Consider the following 17,491-nt stretch of genomic DNA (forward strand, 5'->3'; position numbering starts at 1 on the left):
CACATGCAATAAAGCACCATTTACAGGTTAACCCCCCTAAATTAGTAAACATTGCAATTTCTCAGAGTGGGCGGAGCTTAGCTGGAGGCAAAAATAGGTGCGGACACAATGCAAGCAATACAAGTGGAAGCTAGCATGTTTTAGGAGATATATATTAAATATGGATGCAGAAGAAAGTTCGGAACTATCCGAATATGTACAGTCACTGACTCTGCGGGAGTTAATTGTAAACTAACTGTGTAGTTCTTGTATTTTGTTCTCATGGGAAACATTTTAACCAGGTTTTGGATATTTCCTAGACCAGTGGTTTTCAAACTGGGGGCCTGGGTACACAAGGGGGGCCGCACGCTGAATTATTTTAAGAGACTATTCAAAGGATGGCACACACATCTATTGCTGTATGTTTGTTTAACATTTAAGCTAGCTAGTGCACTGAAGGTTGGCGACTTATAACCTATAAAACAGAAACTTGCTGATTGTTACTAGATAAAACCAACACAAAAGTACATATGCATAGATTATTTTACCAGATATGAATTGTGCACTGAAAACACGAGCACCCCTCTAAGGCTGGGAAGTGGCTATGAAGACCATAGGGTCAAAATTTATTTAAGTCCACATGGAGCAGACGTTCTGCTGAGGCAGGAGTTGAGCTTGGGGAAATGAAGACTCCACCCTCACATGGGGGAGCAAGTCTGGCTCAGGTTCAGCCAAGCGAAAGCTGACCTGTTTGCGTTTCAGAGTAATTCAAACTCTTCGGTTTTCTCTCTTTTACCCAGTTCCACTCGGGCTGGATGCAAATGACACATGAAGGGGCTGAGGGACTCCCGTGTGTTTTTCACTAATCGCTCTGCTCCCTGGAGTTCTGCAGAAGGTCCGGCAGCACAGGTGCAGCCAGGGCCGGTTTTTGCTATGGGCAATGTGGGCGAACGCCCAGGGCGCAATCTATGTGAGGGCGCACGAGCGCATTAAAAAAAAAAACATCAAAGCGTTTTTTAGACTAACGCTCATTTCCATGTCAAGTTAGTGCTGAGAGTCATATACACAGGTTGTGTGCGTGTCAGAAGAAGCACGGGAGAAAGGGGCGGGCCAACTTGCGACTGCAAATCGCTCGCTCGGCTTATGTGGGGCGAGCGAGGGATAGACTGATCCCAGGCCAGAGGCCACACACAACACAAACTGCTGCGTCTGCTTCCAAATAAATTGTATTTTTCATTCCTAAAATTAACATAGACCCATATACCTACGAACATGTTATCAATTGGATTTTGTGAAAAAAAAATCTGTAGAGTCATCTACTACGTGACCACGTCACGTGACACCGGTTGATTGACGGGCGAACGGACGTTGCTGTTGGCAAAATGTAATGCAAAGTTAATGATGTCGAGTCTTCATCATCATCACGCCATGGATCGAATTAAAAGACCAAAGAAGCCATAAGTTGCCCAGATCAGAAAAAGAAGAAAAGAAGATGAGGAAAAATTATAAAGATAAAGGTATGCCGATTTCTATAAGTGACGACGTGAGTGACAGTAGGAAATAGGCTAACGTTATTTATATTAGCCTCGCCCTCTTGCTAATATGTTGCTATTAGCCACAGAACACGACTGTTTTTTTGGTTTTAGTTTTGCTGAACTAGCAACTATTAGAATTGAGGCACCATGTCATGCAACTAAATTCACCCATAGGCAACACACAGTCTAGTTTGTGTTTGCAACACAACAAGTGCAAACTCACACAGACCTCCTGACTGTGTCCTTTTTTATTGCTATATAAACTATATGTAACGGGTGTGTTTTGGGAACTACAAATCCCATCAGCCTTAGTGCTATAAAAGGAAGTGGTATGATTCGTTCTTTCACTTCCTCCTTTGGTCCTTCCGCTAATCCATGAAAAGTAGCTACGACAAAGCTAAGGTATGGCATTGATATTATATGGGAAATTATCAGTCATCGAGTTATTTTAAATAATGCTTTTCTGTCTCTCGTACGCTTTGTGTGGTGATTGAATAGAAAACACAGCGCGATGTATTGCGTAATGGCAATAGACCAGCAGGAGTAAAGATCGTTTGTCTGCAGTTGTATATCAAACACTAGTGATATTAGTGTCAAACATATGAGGCATCGTTTGGCAGGTAGTGATTTTATTGTTTGATTAAAATGAACCACATGTATTTTATTGTATTTTTTATCTATATTTTGTTTGTTGTTTTTAGTATTAAGGACTTGCTGGTTGCCTGAATATCACTAAAACAAGATAAAGGATGGTAGAGGTATTGTTTATTTTATTATTTTTAAAGGGTTTATAAAGTTTTAATTGTTTTATGACTATTGATATGAAGGTTGAATGTAAATCTGGGCTTCTCTGTTTTATTTATTTAGTAATGGATTGTGTTTTCCCTTGCAGGGATGCACGGTTACCGTTTATTTGATATTTAATTTTCCTTTTAAAGTGTTGTTTCTTTAGGTTGACCATATAAGAACTAAGGTCACAATCAGAGAACAAACCGAATGATTTCTAGTTTATTTAAAGTGTTTATGTACTTCATTTGCAGTACCCACTGTTGCTAATATTGGTTTTTGTTTCCTTTTGTAGATTTTCATTTTGACCCATCGGTGGCTGCGGGGTTGCCTTCACTGGTGGATGATGGTGTGGTGGTTTGGTCACTCTTATGTCTTTTTCTTTAGGTCTGCAGTGTGATTTGCTGTGAGTGGATTGCAGTGCGAGCACATTTGTCTAACACATTATCTTCACACGAATAGGTAACCTGTGGCCATCCGGGGGTCGCTCTGTTTTATTTTGTTTTATTTCTTTTGATTTCTTTGTGGGTATCTGCATTGGAGATTTGCGTTACATCCTATTGTCTCTATTTGTTTGAATAAAAATGTTGTTGAGTTAAAACTTCACCACTGCCTTGTGCCTGGTCATTTACCACCTTTTATGGGGTACCTGTAGGTTACAATTGGCGTAGTCGGCAAACATCTCTGTTGGCGAAGGTGGTTGTGAAGTTTTGTTAGTTTTTTTTAAATAATAAACGGTAATCGTGCATGAGGTTGATCATCAGACTCTGCATCATTGGACTTCACTTCGTGGGACCTCTATCACTTTTTTTTTTCCCTGAACTTTGTCAAATTTGTCAACAGAGATGGAACAAGAACTATTAGACTTGCGGGAGCAGATACGGCAGCTGCAGGCTCAAAATGAGCAGCTGACGAGAGAGAATCCCCCCTCCAGTAGCAATGCTTCTAACCAACGGCCCCCTTCTATGACTAATGCTAATTCTTCATCTCCAGTGTCTTTGAGTAGGGTATTTTATGTTCCACGAGAAAGGAAATGCCCACGGTTTTATGGGAATATGGACTCCACATTAAGCGTTGAGGACTGGACTGAAGAGGCCAAGGTGTGTATTGAGGGCAGGGGTTGGTCTGATAAAGAGAAGGTTGTGTTTTTGCTTGATCATCTGGGGGGGGAAGCTAGAATGGAGATAAAACTCCGTCCACAAGCTACTAGGGAAACTCCAGAATCTGTTTTTGATATTTTAAGAGACTTGTATGGGGGGAAACAGACATTTGTACAACTACAACAGAGGTTTTTTGAACGAAAACAGAAAGAGGGTGAATCATTGACTGAATTTTCCCATGCTTTAATGTCTTTAATGGACTTGATTCTTTGTGGTAATCCAGAAAGTGTTCCGAACTCTGATAGGGTTCTTCGTGATCAGTTTATGGAACATGTTCGAGATGTGATGCTGAAACGTGAATTAAAACGATTAGTACGGGAGAAGCCATCTTCTACTCTACTGGAGGTTCGAAGTGAAGCTCTTAGGTGGGTGGAAGAGGGAAACGGGGAAATAGCTGCTTCACGTGTTCAGCCATGGTGCAATTTGACTCAAGGCCGAGTAGTTGAGCATGAGCCTAAAGTTAAATTTCATGAGTCTACAGAGTTAAAAGAGGTTAAAGAGATGTTGAGGCAGCAACAGATACAAATAACTGAACTTACCCAACGTTTTGATAGTTTAATGTCTCAAAAGAATGAGTTCTCTGTTACCTCAACTAGACAAAATAGTTCACGACGATGTCTTCGTTGTAATAAGGTTGGGCATATAGCTAGACATTGTCGACAACCTTGGCCTATAGAGTCGAACCCTAGAACACCCCAAGTAAATGTAAATGAAACTTCAGTGGAGGAGCATGATAGTGTGGCATCCCCTACAGTTCTGAGTCAAACTGTTAATAATAGTGAAGTTTCACAGTCACCCGTCTGCCCTACTATTTTACAACGTCTTGTGGGCAAATGTCCCATTGTAACTGTGCTTATGGGTGGGGTTGAGATTTCTTGTTTATTAGATACAGGGTCAATGGTTACTACTGTAACAGAGTCATTTTTTGAGAAGCATTTTCAACAATTGGGAGTAGATGTACTGAAAAAATGTAGTTGGCTCCAATTAAAAGCAGCTAATGGTCTTGAAATACCATATGTGGGATACTTGGAAGTGGACGTGACCGTATTGGGGCAAACTCTTCCTAGACAAGGTATTTTGGTTGTGAAAGATCCTGTTGATGCTGGGTTTCATCAGCGGAAAGAGCTGACCCCAGGTCTTTTAGGTATGAATGTGATTGGTCAATGTTATAATGATCTATTTGAAAAACATGGCACAGCACTATTCTCAGTCCCACAGGTCAGGCAGGCAGAGATAGGCTGGAAAGATGCCTTGTCTCAGTGTCAGCGAGCAGATGATGCCCCTTTTCCTGGATTTATTGGTTACGTGAGAGTGCAGTCCCTCCATCCGGTTCAGATTCCAGCTGGGACCATGAGGTTAGTACCTGCATTGTGCCCTAAGAGTATAAAAAGTTGTACCACCTTTGTTTTAGAACCTTTAGGTCCCAGTGATGGGGGGTTGCCTCCTGGGGTGTTAATATCACCGGCCTTAGTTCAATGTACACAAGGTATAGTTCAGATACCAGTGGTCAATGTTGGTACAGAAGCTTTATATTTGCCACCAAGAATAAGATTGGGTAGTTTGGCTAGTGCAGAGGTAGTTATTAAATCAGAACAGGACATTGTGTTCAAAGCAGATTTACAATCTGACCCTAATACAGTGATTGTACAATGTCAAGCCATTACCATAACTTCAAGCATTGATGTTCAAGGGCTAAAATTGCAGGGGCTGTCAGGGACTGAGGAGGAGGCAGTTGGGAGATTATTAACAAGATATTCTGATGTTTTTTCTAAGCATGATGGTGATTTGGGGTGTACAAATTTAATTGATCATCAAATCCCACTAGTGGATGATACACCAGTACGTCAGCGATATCGTAGAATTCCTCCCAGCCAGTTTGAGGCCGCAAAGGCACACATTAGGCAGTTGTTGGACAGTCAAGTCATTAGGGAGAGTTGTAGCCCATATGCATCACCCATTGTGTTGGTGAAGAAGAAGGATGGCTCACTGAGGATGTGTGTTGATTATCGCCAGCTCAATTCTAGGACTCGCAAGGATGCCTACCCCTTACCAAGGATAGAGGAGTCGCTTGATGCCTTGACTGGAGCAAAGTGGTTTTCGACATTAGATCTGGCAAGTGGATATAACCAGGTGCCAGTAGCTGAAACTGATCGTTTTAAGACTGCCTTTTGCACCCCATTTGGCCTTTTTGAATTTAATAGGATGCCCTTTGGATTATGTAATGCCCCAAGTACTTTTCAAAGGCTAATGGAGAGAATTTTTGGCGACCAGAGTTTTCAGTCTTTATTGCTGTACTTGGATGATGTGATTGTTTTTTCAGCAACTGTCGAGCAACATCTTCAGCGACTTGAGTTGGTGCTAGAACGACTGCGACAACAGAATTTAAAGATAAAGCTGAGTAAGTGCCATTTCTTTCAGCCAGAGGTCTGTTATTTGGGGCATGTGGTCTCGTCTACGGGCGTCAGTACAGATCCGGAAAAGACATCTGCGGTAGCTAAGTGGGTTCGCCCGAAAAATCTTCAAGAACTTCGATCCTTTCTCGGCTTTGCAAGCTATTATCGGCGGTTTGTGAAGAATTTTTCTTGTATTGCTGGACCCTTGAATACGTTGGTGGCAGAAGTGATCAGGGGAAAGAAAACCAAGCGGCCAAAGATTGATCTAGGGACTAAATGGACTGAGTCATGTGAAAATGCATTTCAAACTCTTAAAGCAGCTTTAATCAATGCCCCAGTGCTAGCTTATGCTGATTTTAGTAAGTCCTTTATCCTGGATATTGATGCAAGTCACCAAGGTCTAGGAGCAGTTCTATCGCAGGAAGAGGGAGGCAAGTACAGGCCAGTTGCATTTGCCAGCCGAGGTTTGCGACCCTCAGAACGTAACATGCAGAATTACAGCTCCATGAAACTGGAATTTTTGGCTCTAAAGTGGGCTGTTACTGAAAAATTCAGAGAGTATCTACTTGGTCAGAAATGCCTGGTGTATACAGACAATAACCCACTCAGTCATCTGCGCACCGCAAAATTGGGGGCGTTGGAACAACGATGGGCTAACCAGCTTGCGGATTTTGATTTGGAAATTAAGTATAAGCCTGGACGGTCCAATGTGAATGCTGATGCTCTGTCTAGAAAAACTGCTGCACCTGTAGCCGAACTGGCAATGACTACTGTAATACCAAGAGAGTTATATCAATGTGCTCAGAACTGTCAACATGTTGCAAGTGAAACCATTTCTGTTTTCCCCGAACAACCGAGAGAAGATCTTAGCAAGCTACAAGAATCTGATGCAGTTATTGGACGATTTCTTGTTTATTGGGATCGGCAAAGACCACCAGATGCACAGGAGAGGGCGTCAGAGCCATCGGAAGTACTTGAATTAGTACGGCAGTGGGGAAAGCTGATTAAGATAGAGGCAGTGTTATATCGCCGTTTTTTCCCACAAGATGAACATCGAGAAATCCGTCAAGTTGTATTGCCAGCCGCCCTCAGAGAAAGGGTCCTTACAAGTTTGCATGATGATCACGGCCATCAAGGGATTGAAAGAACAACAAGCTTAGTGAGAACTCGATGTTATTGGCCTGGTATGTTCAAGTTCATTGAGGAATGGTGTAAGAGATGCCAACGTTGCACCTTAGCGAAAGTGGTACGACCAAAAGTACGTAGTTTTATGGGGCACTTGACGGCGGAGAGGCCATTGGATATACTGGCTATTGATTTCACCTTGCTGGAACCTGCATCAAATGGACTTGAAAATGTACTGGTCATGACGGACGTGTTTTCAAAATTCACGCAAGCCATTCCGACAAGGGATCAAACAGCATCAACAGTGGCACGGGTCTTGGTAGAACGTTGGTTCTACTTATTTGGAGTACCACGACAAATCCACTCAGATCAGGGGCGGTGCTTTGAAAGTAGACTGATTCAAGAGTTATGTAGGCTGTATGGCATTTCAAAAACTCGTACAACACCTTATAGACCACAAGGAAATGGGCAATGTGAACGCTTTAATAGAACAATGCATGATTTGCTGCGTACTCTGCCCCCGGAAGAAAAATGCCATTGGCCAGACCATCTTGCCCAGGTAGTATACGCTTATAATACCACGGAGCATCAAGTTACTGGACACAGTCCTTATGTACTTATGTTTGGACAGGAACCACATCTACCCCTTGACATTATATTAGGATTGGATAGTCAGACCCAGAGTGAAGTGGATTGGGTAGTGGACCACAAAGATAATCTGGAACGGATGTTTAATAAGGCTCGAGCCCGCCTAAAGTCTGCCGCAGAGCATCGTGCCCGATTGAATGATTCTAAGGTGTCCCATGAAAAATTACAAGAAGGCCAGGTGGTGTATCAGAGAGCTCATAACATAAAAAGGCAGGAATAAGATCCAGGATGCCTGGGATGCTACTCCCTATAAAGTGGTCCGATGCCCAGATGAACACGGAGCAGTCTACTCCATTGTTCCGTTGGAAGGAGGTGGTAATCTTCGACATATTCACCGTTGTGAATTGCGACCAGCTTATATTTCATTGGATGATCCTGGACTCTTGAATTTAGGGGACCGTCATGAAATCTTTGGAGACAGAGATGAGGAGAATGTCATTGTGGCCCTAGCACCTGAGGATGTCATTACTCAAGATAAAGTTAATATGCCTCAACCTCTGTTAGATGATGCCTATCAAGATGTTTCTAAAGACCATCAGCCCCCACAACAACTGGAAGTGGTAGTAAGACGAACCAAGAGGCCGACAGCTGGGTCCCACTCAAATCCACATCGTCTCCCTCGGCCAGTATGTGCTAATGAAGTCCAGCTAAGTGATCAGCTTGCTCTTCCTATGATAAGACTGTCTAACAATGGGCCTAATGTAATGTTCCGTCCTTGGTTGTAGTGTTCTAAAGTAATCGACGGGACGTCGATTTAAATCTAGGGGGTAGATAGATTGTAACGGGTGTGTTTTGGGAACTACAAATCCCATCAGCCTTAGTGCTATAAAAGGAAGTGGTATGATTCGTTCTTTCACTTCCTCCTTTGGTCCTTCCGCTAATCCATGAAAAGTAGCTACGACAAAGCTAAGGTATGGCATTGATATTATATGGGAAATTATCAGTCATCGAGTTATTTTAAATAATGCTTTTCTGTCTCTCGTACGCTTTGTGTGGTGATTGAATAGAAAACACAGCGCGATGTATTGCGTAATGGCAATAGACCAGCAGGAGTAAAGATCGTTTGTCTGCAGTTGTATATCAAACACTAGTGATATTAGTGTCAAACATATGAGGCATCGTTTGGCAGGTAGTGATTTTATTGTTTGATTAAAATGAACCACATGTATTTTATTGTATTTTTTATCTATATTTTGTTTGTTGTTTTTAGTATTAAGGACTTGCTGGTTGCCTGAATATCACTAAAACAAGATAAAGGATGGTAGAGGTATTGTTTATTTTATTATTTTTAAAGGGTTTATAAAGTTTTAATTGTTTTATGACTATTGATATGAAGGTTGAATGTAAATCTGGGCTTCTCTGTTTTATTTATTTAGTAATGGATTGTGTTTTCCCTTGCAGGGATGCACGGTTACCGTTTATTTGATATTTAATTTTCCTTTTAAAGTGTTGTTTCTTTAGGTTGACCATATAAGAACTAAGGTCACAATCAGAGAACAAACCGAATGATTTCTAGTTTATTTAAAGTGTTTATGTACTTCATTTGCAGTACCCACTGTTGCTAATATTGGTTTTTGTTTCCTTTTGTAGATTTTCATTTTGACCCATCGGTGGCTGCGGGGTTGCCTTCACTGGTGGATGATGGTGTGGTGGTTTGGTCACTCTTATGTCTTTTTCTTTAGGTCTGCAGTGTGATTTGCTGTGAGTGGATTGCAGTGCGAGCACATTTGTCTAACACATTATCTTCACACGAATAGGTAACCTGTGGCCATCCGGGGGTCGCTCTGTTTTATTTTGTTTTATTTCTTTTGATTTCTTTGTGGGTATCTGCATTGGAGATTTGCGTTACATCCTATTGTCTCTATTTGTTTGAATAAAAATGTTGTTGAGTTAAAACTTCACCACTGCCTTGTGCCTGGTCATTTACCACCTTTTATGGGGTACCTGTAGGTTACATATATGTGAACTTAAATAACTTCTAATATAAATTGACATGCCATTTTGTAAGCAACACAGTGATATAGCTTTTTAAATAATTTGTAGTGTATGCTTAGCATTTGTTAACATCCTATAAACTAATAAAATATGTGTTATGGTCATTTAAATTGGGTAACTGATGCATGTGTGATGTAAGTGTATCTAACTTACATATTGGATCTTAATTGTAAATTCAGGGGCACTTCTGAAATATTTTGGAGTTAGAGCACCCACTGTGTGTGTGTTTATACACTGTATTACATTTATTTATCTTGTTTTTCTCTGTTCTTGTTACCTTTTTGTATTTAAGATTATATATAATAAAATAATACACGTTGGTGGCGGGATTTGGGTGTAATTTTTTTTTCTGGGGGCGGCGAAGGGATGGTTCGCCCAGGGCGTAAATCTAGCCAGGACCGCCACTGGGTGCAGCTTTTGCTCGTAGCCTCTTGTTGGCCGACCGGAGAATGGTTTTCAGACCTGGTCTCCCTTCTAGACGGTTCCCCATTTCATGGGCCAATCTGGAGGGATTAGTAGTCTCAGGTGAGGGGCACTGTGTTTTACCCCTGCCTAGAGTTTTTGGGTCTGGCCCATATATATGTTTGCTTGGGTTCGGCCAGGAATGGGTTCCCAGACCCCACCAAGCAGAGTTTAAACCGAGGCTATCCCATGTGCCTCTTGACTGCCCTTTCCTTTAAACGACAGAGCACATTCAACTCAAGGTATGGCAGCACATAGGGCCCTGTGGGCAGGGGCCTCGATCCAGGATATCTGTGATGCGGCAGGCAGATCCTCACCGCTCACTTTTCTACACTTTTGAATTGGATCTTAACTTTACTCTTGGGGATCGTGTGCTTTGGTCTCAGTTGTGCTTTCCACACACAGACAGGCACTTAGGTAGTCTGGTGGAATGGGTATAACATTCCCCATAGCATTAGCTCTGATGCATCGTTGAAGTTTCCTCAAAAAGTAAAGTCTCGGGTTACGTATGTAACTCTTATTCCCTGAGAAGGGAACGAGATGCTGCGTCTTCCTGGTCATACTTTCAAAGTTCCTGTACATCTGCTTCAGCATATGCCAGATAAAGTGGGCGTTCCTTTCTGCCATATTTATGATCTCTGGCTTCCGTCTATGATGTCACGCCCAACCATTGGTCAAATTTGATATACATACTCAGACGCCATCTTGCTGTAGGCATTCCCAATAGCATCAGCTCTGATGCAGCGTTGAAGTTCCCTTTTTAGGGAACAAGGCTTACTTACGTAACCCAAGACGTTTTTAAATGGTTGGTAGGGTACTCTGTTTAGTTGCTAGGGATTGAAATGGCATCCATAAATAAGTATACTCTAAGCCAAAAATGAAATAAGACCACCCCTGTGTCTCTACAGTGTTCTGATCTATGTTTGCTTGCTAAGGAGTGAATTGGCATTCGACAATGATTATACTCCAAGCCACAGGGGAAATCACCCAACCTTGTTTCTTTACAATGAGAGAGAGAGAGAGAGAGAGGGAGAAAGAGTGAGAGGTGTATCTGAAGTGAACAAGTGGTTTATTGTAAGTGACTCGTGGACTCTGTATATAAATAGCTGTCACATCAAACAGAAACCATCAGATGATCTTCACCTGAAGTTTATCAGACTACACTCATTCAAGTAAGTGAACTTAGTGGGCTACATTTCTGGTTTTTATTTTATTGTGCATTAAAATTGCATTTCTCTTTTATCATTCAATTTCTTGGCCATATCTGATGTTAATTTGTGATTATATTTCTCAGATCTTTTCGCTTTAAACATGTCAACAACTCTGTATTTAATCGGTGGTCATGGAGGTCATGAGTTTTCCTTCACCGGTAAGAGTAATGGTGCTAGTTTACAGAGGATCTGGGTTTGGGTTGGAGGATCACAGGTGAAGGCGGTCAGGGCCTGGCTTACAGACGGCAGTGAAGAAACCTTTGGTAGACCGGAGGGATCGTATGAAGAGTATGTGTTTCAGACCGGTGAACTCATCACATCATTGTCTCTGTGGGGAAACGGAGCAGGAACGCGTCTCGGAGCCATCAAATTTGAAACCAATCGTGGAGGAAGATTCTTTGTGAAAATGACAAGCTGGGGATTGAAGACAGAATATCCTATTAATGTCGGCTCTGGATTTTGTCTGGGCATTGTGGGAAGATGCGGATGGGACATCGACCAAATGGGTTTTTTGTTTCTCAAAAAAATACAATCAGTAGTTCTCACCGATGTCAAGTATCCCACTCTTTCCCAGATGACACCGTATGTCGCACTGGAAGAAATCAAATCTAGTACCTATAAGAATGAAACCTCCGTCAGTCAAGAGCAAACAATTGAAAGCTCAAAGACAATAACCAAATCATCCTCTTGGTCTACGAAAGAAAGTGTTACCAGAGCATTCTCTATGGAGGTGAAGGCCGGGGTTCCCGGGATTGTAGAAGTTTCTGCAGGATTCAGTTATACAGTAGGAACAGAAAACACTTACAGTAGAGAAGTGAAGGATGAAAGAACACAAACCGAATCATTTAAAATAGATGTGCCACCGAAGAAGAAAGTAGATGTCCATATCACCATAGGCAGGTGCAGTTTTGATCTTCCTTACACCGGTACCATAAAGGTCACGACTGAAGATGGTGCTGTGTTAACATACGAAACAAAGGGAAAATACAGAGGAGTCACTTACACTAAAATAAGAGTAAACACCAAAGAATCCGATCTGTGATATGAAGACTACATACAGAAATTCATTTCTTCATTTGATTAATCAATTTTTCTTCATGTCATGTCTTAGTGTTTCTAAAAGATTCATTTATTCTGTTTGATTTGATGTTTTAATGTTTTCAAGTTCAAATTTAAAAGGCTGTGTTATTTTAACTTTCTGCTAGAATGCTTTAGATGAAATTATAAATGAATCACCTGTCATCTTTTGCTTTAAGTTGTGATTTTATTATGCAAAAAACATGTAAATCAATTGTGTTTAATGATATCTCACTTTACTGTTAATGAGCTGTGTATTATGAAAACCTAACATGAATAAAGTTTTTTAACATCAGTTGTTTGCTTCAGTTTCTCTTTTATTTTTTAGTGCCACTGAAGGCTAAACTTTAATTCAACACATAAACGCTGAAACCATATGTAACCCAGGTTACTATTGCCCACATAACCCTGAAGTGTAAAAGTGAGAACAGAAAATTAAAATATGCATATAAGCATTTTATTTAGTTATTTGAGTGCCTGAGCAACGCATTTCTGTAAAAAGCAGTAATAAATATAAAAAATTGAAAACATAATTGTAATGAGAAATTGAGAATAACTCCGCCCTTAGAGGATTACGTCATCGGTGCGCTGATCAGAAACGAGCAGACTCTCATCACGGAGAGAAGTGAGATGGCCTTTTGATCAGATATGTGCATAATCAGAGTTTAAAGATCGATAAAAGTGAGTAAAACACTGGATTAATTGTTAAAATGCATGGATTGAAACACTGATAACCCGATTGTGTTGTTAATAAAATCTAAAATGCGTTTGTATTGACCTTAGAGATATATTGAGACGTTGGGCTGATCTATCCAACGAAAATACAGCTTAAAGCAGTATTTCTAGATACATCGGGACTTTTTCTGATCGTTATTGATTTGTTCTTGGTAAGTGAGCTCATAAATCACTATATTGAGTATGGTTTACGTGTTATTTAGTCTTTTATTGAGTCACGTGTTTTAACTGGCTCTGTAATGTATGTTTTCAATCAAATTTCATTAAAAATAAGTGAATGTGTTAATATATTACTTATATTATGTGTTGATATGCTGTTTAAAAGAGTTTATGTACATTTTGTTAACTTTATAAAAGTGATGACTGTGACGTGGTACACGTGTGGCTTGTAAACCATGCGGTCTCATGTGCTATATGAGCTAAAGCTAACTATGTGTGTGTTGTCGTTTTAAGATGCTATTTTTCATTAATATATGATGATGATGATAAGAAATGTTTGAAGGGAAAGGATAAATGTTATCTGTAAATGTGTATTGATGCACTTTAAGCATTTATTGCAGTGAAACTGACCATTTAAAGTGTAAATGCTGTTAAGTGGAAACTAATTGTGATTTTTCTGCCTTGTCTTTGCAAGGTTGGGTTTTTTTTTCTCTCCTTTTGTTTGTTTTTCTTCTATCTTATTGTTCCCTGATCTGCTACATATCTCATTGAGATTTGACGAGGATTTCCTTGGATTCTGGAGTTTCAACTGTTTCTACCAGTAATGAGAAGTGTTTGATATTGGTAGAAACTGGCGAGCCAACCGGTTTATTCGAACTTTGCACATTTCGTGTTCATCAAAGTGGTAGGATTGCACACATTATTTCTCGTGGACATTGCCATACCGTGAACAGAAAACGGTCTTCCATTTTTCCATTTCGTGGAGTTGCATATTTGCATTAAGTTGACTGAACATTGAACAAATAGCACAAAGGACACTGAATTGAGTCAATCCTTTTATTGGTTGAACATTTCTACAATTTATTGAAAAGATACTTTGATTGCATTGTTATTAGATTTATAACTTACCTGAAGGTTAATGTTCTAGTGTTTTATTTTGTTTTTTTTTCTATATTGAGTTTTCTCTTTTCCTGAAAAGGAAATAGAAGGTGGTTTAAAGAAACTGTGAACTTAAAACTGGTTGTATTTCTGTCTGTGAAAGCAACAAGAGTGTTAAAGGGACACTACTACTTTTTTTTGTGTAAAAGAAATTTGAAGCTGGTATTATATATAATATATATTTGAATAATTGAATAGCTTTAAATTAATTTGAGAAGTTTTCCCAAGACCAGAAGACTTTTTGTACATTTTGAAGGTTTCATTTGAAGCTGCTATTTTGAGTTTATTTTGTTGTTATTGTTTATTTTATTTTCCTGCAAAGAAACAATTTTAATACAAAAGAAATACTTACCTTTTACTACAAACGGTTTCAGTCATTATTTCCCTTGTCTCACTGCAACACTGGCTCTCGAGCGAATTTAAGTCTTCTGATCTGGTCCATAGAAATAGAAAGAACTGATACCATACTGTAGGGCGTATGTGCTACACATAAACTGACAGCACTTATGTTAAGAGACATGTGTCTGCTCGCTTGATCCAGCATAAGCTTCAGTGCACACTACAATACAGAGCAGTGGGAGATGAGATGATGCAATGATTGACAGGAGCCTGACAGAGGAAAAACTGTGCTGTCTAACAAAAAGGTTTTGTTAATGAACAATTATTTTTTGTTTCATATAAGCAAGTTTGTCATTGTAGGACTTTACTGGTTCTAAAAAAGTGTTTTTCTACCCTGTAAGAAATCATTTAAGCACAAATCATTTAAGCACAATTGTGCATTTAAGCACAGTTATTAAACATGTTTTTCCCTCATTACTTTTCTTTTTTTGTCAAAGTTAACAAATGGATTATACTTATGTTCAAATTTAATTCCTCACCTGTTTGTCCCTGTTCCCTAGTTTACTTCTCCCTCATTTAATGCCCTTGTGTCTACTGTCTTGTGCTGGATCATTGTTCTTCTTTCGATGATGTTGTAGGTTCCTGTCTCGTCTCGTCCTCCACCGCTAAGTGTCACGTCACGTTATATTATTTGGATCATTGTTGGCCCCCTCAAGGGTGTTTCTGTTAACAATAAAAGTATTTTTGTTCAAAAGTTGTCTGCAAATGGGTTCTGTCTCCCCCAACATCATGTTTTTATTATCTGAAAACTAAAATAAAGTGTAGAAGACTTACAAGATATACAAACAGTTTGTTAACTTGATTATTTTGATAGTCAGCTACCCACACGATGCTATCATGCACACCCATTCAAAGTGTCTGAACAGAATCAGCAGCGCTCCAGTTTGATCTGTCTTGAAATAATGTTGATACACAGAAAAAAGTCAAGTTTCTTATTACAATCATTTTAAAATATTTGCATGCCAGTTTCGCTAAGCTGAAAACATAGGATGTGATAGCCGTTTCAGTGTCACTTAAAGTCCGTCAGCTGCAGAGTTTTGAATGTTGTTCATCATATAGGCTAGGCTTCTTTGACTTCATGCGGTGCTGCAAGAACCAACGGGTGGATGACGTCAAAGTACAGCGAAAGCGATTCAAGAAATCATACAGAGGAGTCTGCTAATCAATTGTTCTCGCGGTAGTTTGATGTCATCCACCCGCGGTTCTTCCAGCAAACTCTCCTTATGACTTTGTCTATTGCTGTCAGTAGTGATTGGGGCTCAGCACACATTGATATAGCAGTTATTGAGGACCCTAAGGATGCTCCAATAAATCGTCCGACAGGGCCGTGCACAGGAGGGTGGCCCAGTGGCTAGAGCCACTGTCCCTTGTTGTGTGAGATGCAAATTATCCAACCTTTAAAAGCAAAGTATTACACCCAAATTTATATGCAATCCTTGGGAGCAATAAAAACCTGTGGATTGTTATTTTATACTCCATTGTTGAACTTCTTTTGTTATTTTATACGCCAAGTGTTGCTTTAATGTAAAGTATTATAATCACTAAGTTGGGAATATATGCATGACAAATTGCATGTTTAATAAAAAGAAGACACATGTAAGATTTTAAATTGTTTTACTTAGAGTAAAACAAGTAAAGAGCTCGGGGGAGAGAAATAAAGAGACATATGTACTATTCGCACGGGATTAGTATTACCTGGGGACCTGTGTGATTTAGAAATTACCTCCCTACGTCTGAGTTTCGTGTGGCCGGTTCGCACGGGATAAGCAAAGCCTGTGATTTCACTTAAATTTACTGACTTATCTCCCTGATATAATGTTGAGGCTTTGCATAACACTATCACGCAACACCGCGACATGCTGTAAAAGGTACCTTTACCAAATCATATTTCGTTAAATCATACAGTGAGTGAACGTGTGGGGAAAAAAGTGAAACTGAGATGACAGAATTAGCGTCCTCTGCCTCTAGATGCCGTTTTAAAGATTAAAATTACTTTTAACTATCTGATCAACACAAATACAAGGTGCCAAAATATGATTGCTTACCAGCATTAAAACCGATAAAAACCGAATTTCTCCGCTCCGTGGACGAGGAGGCAGCAGCCAATATAACGTCTGGCTGTATATTAACTGACTGAACACTTGACTCTCGCCTGGGGATTTAGATATGCAAATTTTTCATCAACAATATCTGCGTGAAACATTAACATCATGATTATCTGCCGACTCGACTGTTTCAGCACGTCCTCTACGGAGAGTCTGCTTTATTAACGGCTTTTCGTTCGCTCCGCGTGAGCTAAATGTTTTTGTTCTGTACTTTTTTACTCGTATATATTTCTACATATTTTCAACCAAGGAACACACGGAATATAATATAAGTTATTATGAATAGCAGTTAAGCTTGTTCTGAAATGATGAAAAAAGCCAAATGACTAAAAATGATCTTACAACTTAATTTCAAACGTTAAAGATACAAATTGAAAATGTCCTAATATGTATTGCCTTCAAGCCTAAACAATGTTCTTTAATATAATATATATATATTCTCATAGGGGAAAGATGGCACCCTGCGTTCTACCTCAGTGCATCTCGTTGTTCTGGATTTAAGTAATAATCTTATTTTAATAAACAAGGTATACCACGCAAGTAAGCCACGCAAAATCACCGCAAATGAAATTCCTTTACCACGACATCCATAGCTCCACCTAAACTTAGAGATCGCAAATATTGACAGTTCTGCATATTTTTAATCATCAAGATGGACGAGAGAGACTGATTAGAAGTTTAAAATTAGAAATATACTTATAAAGTTCTCAAGTTTCACAATGAAAGCAAAAAAAAAATCGAAGGGATGTGTCTCTGTATGTGCGCTTCACAGCTGCAGTGCGA

The 17,491-nt window shown here is 39.8% G+C and overlaps 2 protein-coding genes and 1 long non-coding RNA gene across 7 annotated transcripts; all 3 read left to right on the plus strand.

The window, feature by feature from the left end:
* The first annotated feature begins 1,897 nt into the window (after positions 1–1,897).
* Positions 1,898–9,527, plus strand: LOC129446846 (retrovirus-related Pol polyprotein from transposon opus). 5 transcript variants are annotated; one of them, XM_073857838.1, is made up of 3 exons: positions 1,923–4,815; positions 8,837–8,893; positions 9,028–9,527. In XM_073857838.1, exons 1-2 carry the CDS (start codon positions 3,146–3,148, stop codon positions 8,859–8,861), a joined length of 1,695 nt encoding a protein of 564 aa, XP_073713939.1. In that variant the 5' UTR covers positions 1,923–3,145; the 3' UTR covers positions 8,862–8,893; positions 9,028–9,527. The 5 variants fall into 5 exon arrangements, with proteins under 5 accessions (XP_073713937.1, XP_073713939.1, XP_073713941.1 ...); XM_073857840.1 differs by having other exon boundaries at positions 9,309–9,527; XM_073857836.1 differs by lacking the exons at positions 8,837–8,893; positions 9,028–9,527 and adding an exon at positions 1,898–1,916 and having other exon boundaries at positions 2,216–8,393.
* A 1,627-nt stretch (positions 9,528–11,154) lies between these two features.
* On the plus strand, positions 11,155–12,673 carry LOC129436837 (aerolysin-like protein). Its single transcript, XM_055195103.2, has 2 exons — positions 11,155–11,255; positions 11,378–12,673. The coding sequence occupies exon 2, from the start codon at positions 11,395–11,397 to the stop codon at positions 12,334–12,336; it is 942 nt and encodes a 313-aa protein (XP_055051078.1). The 5' UTR covers positions 11,155–11,255; positions 11,378–11,394; the 3' UTR covers positions 12,337–12,673.
* Positions 12,674–12,951: 278 nt separating this feature from the next.
* On the plus strand, positions 12,952–14,569 carry LOC129442995 (uncharacterized). The gene is made up of 3 exons (XR_012359461.1): positions 12,952–13,052; positions 13,155–13,258; positions 13,741–14,569. It is a non-coding gene; the product is annotated as an uncharacterized lncRNA (long non-coding RNA).
* The last annotated feature ends 2,922 nt before the right edge of the window (positions 14,570–17,491 follow it).

The sequence above is a fragment of the Misgurnus anguillicaudatus genome, chromosome 19 (assembly GCF_027580225.2).
Source record: "Misgurnus anguillicaudatus chromosome 19, ASM2758022v2, whole genome shotgun sequence".
Classification (NCBI taxonomy): domain Eukaryota; kingdom Metazoa; phylum Chordata; class Actinopteri; order Cypriniformes; family Cobitidae; genus Misgurnus; species Misgurnus anguillicaudatus.

Bases quoted from the DNA above. Each gene is read 5' to 3' on its own strand.
- LOC129446846 (XM_073857836.1), top strand. From the start codon at position 3,146: ATGGAACAAGAACTATTAGACTTGCGGGAGCAGATACGGCAGCTGCAG.
- LOC129436837 (XM_055195103.2), top strand. From the start codon at position 11,395: ATGTCAACAACTCTGTATTTAATCGGTGGTCATGGAGGTCATGAGTTT.